Source organism: Dermacentor silvarum, chromosome 11 (genome assembly GCF_013339745.2).
Source record: "Dermacentor silvarum isolate Dsil-2018 chromosome 11, BIME_Dsil_1.4, whole genome shotgun sequence".
In the NCBI taxonomy this organism is placed as follows: Eukaryota; Metazoa; Arthropoda; class Arachnida; order Ixodida; family Ixodidae; genus Dermacentor; species Dermacentor silvarum.
Window position 1 is genome coordinate 96,024,001 of NC_051164.1, and position 13,349 is coordinate 96,037,349.

Consider the following 13,349-nt stretch of genomic DNA (forward strand, 5'->3'; position numbering starts at 1 on the left):
CAATCGTCCGGAACGCTCATCGTCACCGACAGACGTTCGGCCATTCTGACTTGTTTGTACGACAAAAACGTTGTTCTTTGGTTGATGGCATTACCTCGGAAAGCTTCCTAGCTGAAGCGTACGATCGGCTTCTGCAGCAATTCTTTTAAAGTTTTAAACAAATCTTGATACAGATTCTTTGTTCATTCGCACAAGTTGAAAAAAGAAAATATGCCAAATCCATGAAACTCAACCTGGCAACATGACACTGACCAAAAACAACGCCTCCTCTCAGCTGCACGGCTGCCAGAACACTGATACACAAGGCATACTGCTCGCCACATCTAGCGGCGGAAGGGCGTACTACAACCAGTTCGCGTGCACTGCGTAAATTCCTAGGACATTTGTTATAGCTGCTGACAATGGGCTTCTTCCTCTCGTTTGTTTCAACATTCCACTTAACGATTTTGGCATTAAGTACAAGATGCTACGTATGCCACTAAATACCAGAAAACGATACCTCTCGCAGCAACAGTGGCGCAAGAACCACATGCACTGACACAAGGAGCGGTGAGAACAACAATTCGAAATCAAAAGCACGAAATCACAGCAGTTGCATGTAGCTGAAGCTAGTCAACTCAAGCAGGCTGGGTGACTATTTGTCACCAGCTCGTTTCAAAGGGGATGCAAATAACTGATCATCATCATCAACCGCATCGTATAATGCCACGGGACAAGGGCTGCGACCTGTGCGCAATGTAGTCTCGACACTTTTGTTTAGTCTTCGGTGCACCTTATGTATTCACTCTACGCTACACGCTATGGGTTCGCAAGGTGTGAACGCTGTAGTGCCTGCTGCCTAAAATGGAGCTCCTATGGAGGCGCTCCTCGAGCTTACGCTGTGACTGTGCTGCGTGTGCCATTATGGCCTGTGACTTTTTTTAGGGCTACTAGAGGGGAGAGCTATGGCATTGGCGGTCTTCCACAACTAGGAGATAGCATTTCTTGGCGCAAAATTGGAATCAGTGTTTAACTAGCTTTTAATTTTCTACGGCTTCCCCTTTTCTGTAAAACAATGCCTATCGTTATGCAGGCTGTTTCTTTGAGGGAAACTGTCCAGGTTATTTCACAAGTTCGGAGATATTATCGAAAGCCAATTCTTGTTGCGTGAAGTATGTTTACCATATCGACTTCAACTATTGTTCTATGAATCTTATGTTCTTGTAAATCTACAATAGAGAATGTTAGCGGTGTAATTAGGTTATTGAGCTATCCACAGCCATACGTGGCAGTGTTTCGTCGCTTCGGAGAAAAGTGCCCGAACTTAACATATGATTATTACAAGCGACGCACTTTATTATCATGATAAATAATTTATTGTATTGTTTGAATACGTTTACTATCATTAGGTGACACCGTGGTCTTTTCGGAAACATAATATATGACTAGCTTGCGTAGTGTTGCCTAGTATCTAAATAAAGAAAGGTGGAAACCTAGGTATCATATGTCAGTCCTAACATTGATCGTTGCACTATGTGGCTTTGAGATTGAGCAATATGTAATAGCATATCATAAGTCAGCAACAAAGGCAACTGCCACTAACTTGAATCTATCGCTCACTGGATCTCATTATGAAGTCGCTCAGCTGTCAACTTTGTAAAAAAAAACAATTTCATATTGTGCTCGCCTGCATTACTGCAAATGGACAATATGCATTACAGAAATACGTCCACAAAGAGTAAAACTACACATGTCACTTATTCATCATTGTCAATCTTTCTAAAACGTATCTATTGGTATTTATTGCTTACCTGAAAGAGCATTGTATGTATTTTTCAGAAAAATACACCGTGTGTGATACCGACGCATGCATTGAAAGGGGTAAGGAACTCCGAACGTTTTGTAGTGTTTCTTTTAACAGCGGAGCTGTTTAAGCCGACCGTTAGTCCATGTGTCGTGTACAGAAAATGTACATGGCCAGTACCTTGCGATAGCCAATCAATAGCTAATCGATAATCGATCAATAATCAATAAATTCTGGGAAATGGTGGGGATGACTTGGTAGTGCTAAGCCTAGCCCAAAAGCCAGGACTAGTTAGGTGCCCATTACCTCCGCAGTCTCTTTAGCATTGCGCCTCCAGTGCAAGCTACGCTAAGTTTTTTTTTCTTTCTTTACTCCACATAGTATAGGTGTACAGCTACTGAAAACTTGATGCGTGAAATTCATACCATGGCGACTGCCTTAGACGATGGCTGTTGAAAAGTGGTATTTTCAGAGGCGTGAACTTCGGTTAAAATAAGTCATAGAATGAATTTTGATGCAAAAACATCAAATCAAAAAAAGCCGGCGCCTGTCCCTGGACAAGCGAAAAATGGCCCCTTAATTCCCTTTGGCTGAGACGCCACGTCACGAGCGCGCGTCGACGGAGCAGAGTGGGCGAAAGGTAACACCTGCTGCTCGATAGCACGCCAGGTGTTGCGTGATGGAAGACGGCATCACCACGACGCCACGTCACCCTCGCTCTCACTCTCGGAAGCCTGTGTTACCCGCGTGTTCCTCGTCCGCACAAGCTCTCACCTGCGTTCTATCGGCGTCTCGGTAATCGCATGAAGAAATAAATGTATAAAAAACAACAAATTAGAAAGGAATAACCTTGACGGTAGTGAGTTTTGAACCTATGACCCCACGCTCAGTAGCCAATGTTTTACCAACTGAGTTAAACAAGCACCTCGTAGATGGCAGCCTCTGCTTATGACGTCAGGCCACTTGGACCGTTCGACCGAAATGCCCATTTCCAAGCCCGGCGTGACGAAAGCGGTGACGTCAAAATCAACGCGGCTTACTCGGGAGATTCTATGGCAGTGGGGCACGGTAACATGGCGTCACGGATCGAAGTGCACCGGCCTTGTGCTATTTAGGAAGCGTTGGTTAATCCAGCGCTAGCAGGCGCAGGCCAAACGTCTCAACGTACTCGCTTGCCTGTGAGGAGTTCATAACGCGAAAGACCGCTCAGCGGCGTTCAACTGGACAATAATGCTTTCGCTTTCACAACTTATAACAAGGGCTTAGGTGTCCTCGGATTTTTTCAAAGGCGAAGCATGCGTAAATAAGAAGGAAATATAAAAAGTATCGGAATAGCGCTCTCTAATTAAGAGGTTAACATCATTGACCATTTACTGCTCTTGGTAGATAATGTACCATCTTCAAGAATTCGGTAGGATAAATTATATTGTCTATTTTTAATCCATGGTAGTTCAGCTGGTAAAAAACAAAAAAAAAACAGTACAATAGCGCGCAGTAGTCTGCCTAACACGAAATGCAATAACAGCTTGCGGCGAAAGCTCAGTGTGGTAAGCTGTATTCTTTCTTGTGGCTTTGGCACATATCTTGTAGAGCTAATGGAATTCCGCTGAGCTATACATCAAAACTGATAAGTGACATTCCGTGGGCGGCGTCACTGGCACTTTACACCATTTTAACGTTTTCGCTCGTGTAATGTGTACGTAAATATCTGCAAGTAATATCTGAAGGCATGAAAATATGTGTCATGCGTGAATAACTGCAACATGCAAAAGGTGTGACCCAGAAACAACGGCAATATTTTTTGAGATTTCTACATTTTCCTTTCCAAACTTCATACATCCAAATATTCTCGCTGTGACGTTCTACGCTTCTTAAAGTTGTTTCATATTGCTGGAAAAAAAAATCCTGCAAATACTGCAACATGACAGCCTTCAGTGCCTACGTAATTTCCTGTATTATCCGTTTCATGCTTCGAAACAGTTTTTTGTGTAAGCCTCTACACTGCCGACTTGCAGTTGTCAAAGCCTCTGAAAGATTTTTTTAACCATTGCGACCACTGTTCTCACAAATGCAGACAGATTCTCGTGCAAAAAGATTAATACCTGACGTCCACCATCACAATACCGCATAAGAAAGCAACACAGGCTCGAGAAAGAAAGCGAAATGAACTGTAGAACATTACCTCAATGACGCTTCTTAGGCGACTGACGCGTAAAGCAATGTAGTGCATCCGTATATAGCGGCGTAGAACTGTCACTTCGATGAGGTGACCAATCACGGCATAGGATACTGTAGGCTGGTTATATTCTAGTGAAATGCACGCGTAAAGTACACCCTCGCAACTTTTTATTACTATCGCGCTGACATCTACCGCAAGACATGTCCGCATTAAGAACACAAGCGCTTGAGTTCTTAGTGTCATTCATTGTTCGTGTCTTTCTGTGGCGCCGTTTCGAAGAAATGATGTTCAGGCCTCAAGCCGCGATGCGCAGCCTTGGAAAAACATTAAAACACAGTAAAAAACAGTGCTATTTCTTCCCATAGTTACACCTTTACACTCAAGGGGTTAGACTAAGTCGTCGTTTGAGACAAACAGCTAGTTCTTAATTTTTTTAGACTTCTTCTGTGGCAAGTAAACTGGATGGAACCTACGACAGATGAAACGAGAACTGCATGAAGCAAACATTTGTAGCTGTTGCTGATCGAACTGTCCTGTTACATATTCATAGCTATGAGATAAACAAGCACCTTTAAAGGTACAAAACATTTTACGGTACGGTATCTTGCTGGGAGAAGCGGTCACGTGGCAGAAGCTTCGGCGTGGCCATGAGGGCAGTCTGGCGACAAGAATTGCAACAGCGATAATCTTCGGTACTGATAAGTCGCCATCTCACCCCACCTGGCCGTAAATTAGATACTCTTTATTGCTGTGCCACTTATATTTCTGCGCCATACATGTTAACAGGACGTAATGATTTGTTTACATACTAAATAGTGAAATATCCAAATGTCTACGTATTTACCTTGAATATAGCCAGTTTAATCTTACGACTGAACTCAACCCGTCATTGTGCGACCGTGTGCTGAGTGCGGTGTTTAATTTCTTTTTTTTTTTCAAGGTGATCCTTGTTCGACATCACTGATTTTAGCGAGGAAATTAGCCTAATGCAGATATGGTTCTATATGGCGTCGCAAATTAATGTGCACATGCTCTGTAGCCATCATATTATGGCACGCCAACATATCAGTATCTCATCGGGGAAAACGGTGCCAAAAGCTGCAATAAAGGTTACCCGATATTCACACGACAGGAAAAAGAAAGATCTGATCGCTGTGTTTCATTTCAGCAAAGCTCATCATCGATTCTCTGAATACTTCCGTGGATCCATGCAGTGATTTCTACTCCTACGCATGCGGCGGATGGATTAGTAAGCACAGATTGCCCGACAGTGCATCATCTTACGGCATTTTCGAGATACTCGAAGACGAACTGCTGGAGACATTGAACAGTAAGTTATTTTCTTTAAAGTTACAGTTGCTAGTTTGCCATACAGCCGGGAGTGTGTTGCTGTAATTGATGAAATCAGTATATCAAAATCATTCCTGTACTAAAAAGCGATACTGAAATTTAAAAAATTGGGTACGATCGACAGAATGGACAATCGTAATTAACAAAATAAATACGTAACTGGACAGAATGTAAGACATATAATGAAAAAAAGCCATGCTTTCGGCCGACGAGCAAAGCCCCGACAGGACAGTAAAATCTTAGAATATTTCAACAAGTAAGGCTCGTGCTTTTATGGGAAGTATAGCTTGCCATAAGTGTTGGCTCACTGACTAAACATGTACCGTGTCATGTGCCCAGAAAGGTAGTGTCAACCAATGTTGACGCTAAAGAAGACAAAGTAGACACGTACTGAAATTTGGGCAATAAAGATGACGCAATGTTGCATATTTGCAAGATATGTGTGCATTGTTTGCATTATGTTCTTTGTTCCACTGTCAGACACGGAATATTTTTCGGCATCGTGTGATTCTTTTATTCATGTCAATTTTTTTTCATTTAGTTACTTTCTTTCGTACCAAGAGACCAGGTAAGCCAATTCCAGAGATATTGCAGTCATAGGGTGCCATGTGGTTAATTTTCTACTACATTGGCGATAAAGTACGCCTGTACCATTATTTTACCTTCCATGCTAAGAATTCTCGCATCTCTCGTACAGACCTGCATTTTGATATCTTTTGCGAGTCACGTTCGACACTCTCGAGGCTCGAAAGGGCCGTTCTTTGAACAAGAGGTGACATAGATATCCAATACCCACACATACGCCAAACGTGTGTGAAGTCGCAAAAGAAGATCTTGTCTTCAAAAAACATAACAGAGTTCAACCACTTCCCAGTTAGCGTTCGCGGTCACAACGTTGGCGCGATGGCGAGGGCTGGTAGCAGGAAGTGCGCCTGCTTGTCCCAAAGCGAATGTTACGTACTGCCAATCCCTTCATCATATATCATTGGGCCGCGCCTCCAAAATGCAGCCGATAACAAGATGTAGAGTACGGGAATGTATAGCCTTCGTGATTCAAAGCTTGTCCTCACTGTAGCCCTCACTGTATAGCCCTCACGTGGTCGCCCTCGCACCTACAGCAGATGACGGGGCCTCAAGCACACGCTGCTGTAGTCATGGAAAGCACGGCAGAGGTGGCAGCAATGGTGACGGCGTGACCTCGTTTTTATAATGTCCGTAAAATGCTATCGCAATAGAAATGCAAAACAAACATTTTTTTTTAACACGAAAGTGTTTTATGCCGGGGTCCACCAAGACTTCACTGACGTATTTCCGTCACGGAAATACGTCATAGAACATAATACAAAGAAAGAAACCAGAAGAAAAAGTTCCACAAACATGCAAAATTGGAAATCGAACCCACGACCTCTCGGTCCGCGACGATAGATCGCCGAGCGTTTAACCCATTGCGCCACAAACGCATTTGCAGAGAGCTACACAGACGCGCCTTATATATCTAACACTCCTCCGTGTACCTGCGCTCTTGCTCGGGGCGGTGCCGCCGCCTACGAGCAGAAAAGAGAAGTACTGCATTATGACACTAACGCGCACCGACAGTGAACGCTTCGGTGGTCTCAGCACTACGACGCCTCGATGCCAGCATTCGAAGGGACGCTGGCATCAAGAAGCACTACCAACGCCACCTAGGTGGCGGCGTTCACCGTACTCAGCACAGCGGAGCGTGGCCTCCGCAATTAGCTCTGAAAATGTTTCTGAAGTTGATCGCGGAGGCTGCAATTACGACGCGCTGTACGCACTGATTTGACTCGGTGACGATTCAGTTACGTGCTTTTCATGTCCAGTTAAACACTGACAACGCCAGTACCATCACACCATTTTGGCAGGATAATGCTGATTGTGTCATGGAACATGCAGAAGTGGTAATAGAGGGCCATTTTTGTCAGCCACTACAATGGCTGAGAACGGACGGGGCGTTCTTGTCGGATAGAGCCTTGACTTGAGACAGCTGTGCCCAGCCGCTAGATACAGAAGGGCATGTCAGCAATGACCGATCTTAGTAGTTTTTCTCTTTTTGTCTTCTTTTTACGTGTACCTGGCAAGCGTATCTTCGCCTTTTTGAGACAGCACCACCACTGCCAGCACTGTTTGCTTTTCTCATCAGCGAAAACTTTGGGCCAATCACGTTTTCTTCTTATGAAGACACCCGGACACCCTACTCAGTTTTCGGCGACGACCGTGACAGCGACAATTTTCTGCGCTAGCTGTGCAGAAAAAGATCATTAGTCACCTCATTCTGCAAATCGTTTAATTTAGTGCCCTTCACGCCAATGCCCCTCCCAAAAATTTCCGGTGACTGCTGACGTAACTCAACCGAACGTACGTTCTAAAATGAAAAATAGAATCATCACAGGACCGAGAGTGTTAATCAAGGGTGGGCAAACAAGGCAAGCTAAGAGCTTGCCTTGTTACACAAGAATTTTGCGTTTCCGCAGTAAATCATTTCACAAGGGTAAGTCCCCTTGAGGAAAGGCTGGCCTCCTCCAGCCTGTGGCTGCTCTTGTTCACCCACTGTTAATTAATTCAGTCTCCGTCATCTATGAACCTTCGTTTTCTGCGTAAGCACCAAAAATGTGGCAATTCAGACTCTTGAGTTAGAAATATGTTCGTTCCAACAGGACCAGCCAACTACGAAGGCACTGATTGAGAACTGCGATGAAACATAGAGCAAAAACAACGGAGAGCGTAGAAGTCGCACTGGAAACACACGGGACTCTGTGCCCTCATTGAGTATTGCAGTGTAGCGACGCTGTTGCGCTATAAGTTACCTTGATATAATTGACCAACAAGCCGAGATTGCTGCGCTGATAAACTGATGGGCTGCATGCAAAACGCCAAAATAATGTCGCGGATAAGATAAGCAGGTAAAGAAACGCCGAGCACCGGCTAGCGCCGAAAAGCCTACTAAGGGAATAGGTGAACCTGAAAGTTCAGGGGCCTACCAATCGAGCACAGCAATTTGCGACACCACTTCCGAAAAGGCAGGCACTGTACGTAGAGTACTAAATAATTGTATTGGCAGCACTTGCCAGTTTTGCCGTGAGCGAGCAACGCCCGGCAGGATGTCCCAGCTGTACCACAGGGAGGCCCACGTCTGCTTGAAATGTTCTGCCACTCTTGCTAAATGCTGAAGCGATCATAAGAAAGAGATGGCCGGAACAGGCCACACACTACTTAAAAAAGTAAAAAAGACGTTGCCATTTGCTGTACAAAATAGTTTTTCCGCCCTATTGCAAAAAACTACTACTTTAAACATGGCAGACTTTTATCATTTACTGTAACTTATACTCGAAAGACAGTAAAGAAAACAATGCAAACGACATTCTCATTTGCACAGGGGACTTTATTCCATCATTTCAACTACGCTTAAATATGCAATAGTGCTCAGATATGTTGCACATTAGCCGCAACAATTATGTAATGTTGAGACAAAGAAGGTTGAAATTAGTCATTTTGATGAGTTTCAGAGTGGTTTTGAGTCCCATTTGGGAACAGCAAGCTGTTGCTTGGAGCGACGTCGGAGCATTTTCGTTTTCGCTTGACAATATCTACTCAGCGGGTCATCTGCACTCGAGGTTTATAAAGAAAGGCGGGTCGAAATTTACAGAGTTGTTTGACAGGGACAATAGTCTTGTATCAGCGTGCCAGAAAGTTTGAAACAACATTCCCTGGTGGCTAAGATTATGTTTGCTGTTAGCGGCGAACAAAGTTTGACGCAAACAGGCGCCGTCAAGTCTGTTGCAAGAATAATTTTTTGAGTACTACTGCAATTCTGAAATCCCGATTTCGCTTCTTCTTCAGGCACCTTAGAAAACATTACGTTGGCTGGCACGAACGACACCGTCATCAGAAATGTTGCCGTTGTATACAATGCCTGCAAGGGTACGTATTATGGCAACGCTGGAGTCTCATAAAAATGTGTGTCTTCTATTTTCGCATACACTGCTGAAGTTTGTTCAACAATGTATGCAATGCAGTTGAGGAGATACACATCGGCTTTATCCATTTGGGCGCATCGGTTACATCTGGGCCTGGATATTGTGCGGCTGAGCCCATCTGCTCACTTTATGATATAATTGCTCTCTGGCTGTCTAAATATTTATGAATCTTATCGCAGTCTCTGCTTTATAGCTGTACCAACAGAGAGGGACAGGCCTGACATCCTTCAGGACATATTGAAAGCCTCTGGATTTGGGCAATGGCCCATAACTAAGCACACCAACCGGGTGTTTCAAAATGCCTCTGAGGTGCTTAACGTGACCGGGTTGGATCCAATCCTCAACTTCTACATAAGCCGAGACGTCCAGAGCCTCACTTCTTACATTATACAGGTAGGCTTCCATCCGTCCGTCCATATGTCTGTCTTCTGAAACTGGTAACAGTTTACTTCGATGGTGTTCACAGCAAGTGCATACAAAATAAAGTACTGACAGTGGGTAAAGAACACTGACTTCTACAAATTTTATTTTCATGAAGAAATAATTTTATTTTTATACCTATCCCTTAAATTCTTAGTATGCATGCACTCCTAACAACTTTGAAATGACCCACAGTAGCCTTTAAACTAAAGTAACCTTGCGGAAATATTTCACCCAGTTGGAGGTAAGGATTTTAACACTAAACAGAGTAAAGGGAGATCACCGTTTGGCTTCGCGATAGCAGCAACAGGGGTTGTCTGTGTGAGTCAGTAGTGCGTGGTTCGGAGGCCGTAGTGCGCGATAAGTAAGCGCGAAAGGAAAGACACGTATGTTGACGACTCTCTTATTGTTTTCGCTCTACGTGAAGTAAATATCCTGAAATAGCGGCAACACTCAGATTTGCCTCAAACATTGATAAAAGGTGGTGTCGTTTAAAAGATTGGTCGGAGATAACCCAAGCAAATAACCTGACAACGTTTTTGACTACACAATATAATCAAGTAAGCACCCGACATTTTAAGGTCGCTGATCATGTTCTCCCGCACACAACGTTATAGCTTCTCCAGGTGGCCGTTTTCCACCATTATCACTGTCGACAGTCATGGTGTTGTAGAGGCTATGGCATTGGGCTGCTACGCCCGAGGGCGCGGGATCGAATTCCGGCCACGGCGGCCGCATTTCGGTGGGGGTGAAATGCAACAGTGCCCGTGTACCGTGCTTTGAGAACACGTTCGCAAAATCCAGGTTGTAAAAATTAACCAGGAGTGGCCCACTACAGCGTGCCTCATAATAAAAGCATTGTTTAACACATAAAGCCCCAGAGTTGTTTTTTACTGCGAAGCTGTCCATGGCTAGGGTTCCATTGATTTTTCGTGTCCGTGAACAAATCTGCATGTACAAAACCTCAGTTCCCAAATTTGATGCAATATCGCGTCATTCTATGCAAAAGCTTATATGTCTCATCACTTGGATATGGATTTTGAGTAGATTAGTTATCATTAGGCACCACTGTCGAGATCAGTTGACTCTCAGGTAGATAATAAGGGTTTCTCAAACATTTGCCGCTGTTCGACCTGCATAGGCCATGTGTACGCTCGCACCGCCCTCTTTTTGTCATCGTTCCAAGCGCTTGCGTGCCTAATTTCCTTCCGCTCTTCCGGCGGGGCGGTCCCATCGCGCGTGTCTAGTTTCCTCCGCTCCCCCGAGGTGGCGGCCGATCAAGACCACCGATCAAAATAAAGTGCGTGCGCGTGCGTCTTTCTTCAGGATGACCGCCATCAAAATAAATAAAAGTTGCTCATACCTTTGAACTAAATTCTGTGTCACTTTTATGATCATCATCATCATCAGCCCATATTTATGTCCACGGCAGGACGGAGGCCTCTCCCTGCGATCTCCAATTACCCCTGTCTTGCACTAGCTGATTTCAACTTCACGTGCAAATTTCCTAACTTCATCGCTCCACTTAGTTTTCTGCCGTCCTCGACTGCACTTCCCTTCTCTTGGTATCCATTCTATAACTCTAATGGTCCACCGGTTATCCATCCTACACATTACATGGCCGGCCCAGCTAAATTTTTTTCTCTTAATGTCTACTAGAATATCGGCTAACCCCATTTGCTCTCTCCTCAACACCGCTCTCTTCCTGTATCTTAACGCTAGGCCTAACATTTTTCGTTCCATCGCTCTTTGTGCGGTCCTTAACTTGTTCTCGAGCTTCTTTGCACCATATGTTAGCACCCGTAAAATTCAATGATTGTACACTTTTCTTTTCAACAACAGTGGTAAGCTCCCAGCCAGGATTTGGCAATGCCTGCCGTATACACTCCAACCCAATTTTATTCTTCAGTAAATTTCTTTCTCGTGATCAGGGTCCCCTGTGAGTAATTGACCTAGATAAACGTATTCCTTTACAGACTCTAGAGGCTGACTGGCGATCCTGAATTCTTGTTCTCTTGCCAGGCTGTTGAACATTAGCTTTGTCTTCTGCATATTCATCTTCAACCCAATTCTTACATTTTCTCTATTAAGGTCCTCAAGCATTTGCTGTAATTCGTCTCCATTGTTGCTGAATAGGACAATGTCATCTGCAAACCGAAGGTTGCTGAGATATTCGCCGTTGATCCTCACTCCTCAGCCTTCCCTGTCTAAGAGCTTGGATACTTCTTCTAAGCATGCACTAAACAGCATTGGAGCGATTGTGTCTCCTCTCCTGACCCCTGTCACTTCTATGTCGTGTGCTAAACTGCCTCGCTGGTAATCCAAAGTCACAGCAGTGGAATGGCGTGTTAATTATCACTGTTATCAAGCTATTGCTCGGCGCAAGACGCATCTACTGCATACAAAATGTCTTGAATGTTATCGCCGATTATATAGCTAAAGAGCTTGTCAGATTAAATTGCGCGTCCTACTTGAATACGGTTGAGCACTCGCAAGCAAAAGTTTACTGACCGCGGCATCAGCATAAAAAAAAAAAACATATTCTAACGCAGCTCCTCCACGTGGAAGTGCTTCTTTACATTGCATTAGGCGAACGCGTGTACGAGACTGTCATTCAGTTTCAGCCAATGCCCATGCTGCGAAGAAAAATATCTGCGACACCATTGTTTTTACTATCGGTTGTACATTCTCGAACGTAGGCGCACATATAAACACTTTTGAGAACGTTTATTTGTTTACCGCCATTACAGCGTAATCATATGGCCGCCGATTTCACGGAGACTACCAATCATGCTCCTTGTGTTCCCGTTCTTTCAGCTGGATGAAACAAGCTTCGTGAAGCTGGGACGAAATCAGCTCACAAATCCGGACGCCGAGGCGAACAAGCCAATTCTGGACGCGTACAAGCACCTTATTGAAGTAGCTGTAAAATTCGTGAAGCCTAAAATTAAACGAGTGAAGCTAAGGAAACTTCTCTCTGATGTTCTGCTCCTTGAACAGCAGCTGGCCAGTGTGAGTCCTTTTATTACCAGTGGCAATCGTACAACTTCTATGTCGTTGCATGGCCTAAATGCGATTCGACAAAGCACTCGTTAAAGCCAAACATATTAATTCACAAAAGCATTTTGTGCGTATTGGAAGTATATTCTGTTAAACCGATATTATCACTTTGCACGTATCAATTTAGTGTGCATGATAATGTCGCTAATAAACTATTAGCCTTTTTCATGAGAAGGCGATAATGGCCATTTTCGAGGAACACATGTCATGTGAAGTTATCGCGAGTGCTGAGCATAATCGAAAACCTTCAGTCTTTTCTTCCTTTTGTGCCTGTGTCCCAAAAGGAGTGGTTCATTTTTTCAGTTGAAACATGTGTAAGGGGTGCAGCTGAATACCATAAAATAACAGATGACGTGCCATTTCAATTCAACCACGTGGTTTCTGACGGGTTTTCTGGCATCCACGAAACTCTTTGCATACTCCATGCATCCAAGAAAAAAGCTGTTCGACAATGACACATAACTGAATTTGTTCAAGGCCGGAGCGGGCGGGCAGATTTAGCGCGCAGCTGAGAACGCAAATGCCGTGGTGAATTCTTCTGAAGTAGTTGCTGTTACCTACC

At 44.2% G+C, this 13,349-nt stretch overlaps 1 protein-coding gene across 1 annotated transcript in view; it reads left to right on the forward strand.

Annotated features, from left to right (window-relative positions):
• Positions 1–1,764: 1,764 nt before the first annotated feature.
• Positions 1,765–13,349, forward strand: part of LOC119432756 (neprilysin-4-like) — a 42,128-nt gene continuing 30,543 nt past the window's right edge. The window contains exons 1-5 of the mRNA XM_037699912.2: positions 1,765–1,860; positions 5,131–5,292; positions 9,171–9,251; positions 9,501–9,700; positions 12,545–12,739. Coding sequence (XP_037555840.1) covers positions 1,806–1,860; positions 5,131–5,292; positions 9,171–9,251; positions 9,501–9,700; positions 12,545–12,739 — 693 coding nt within the window. The 5' untranslated portion in view covers positions 1,765–1,805. The remainder of the gene's footprint in view (positions 1,861–5,130; positions 5,293–9,170; positions 9,252–9,500; positions 9,701–12,544; positions 12,740–13,349) is intronic.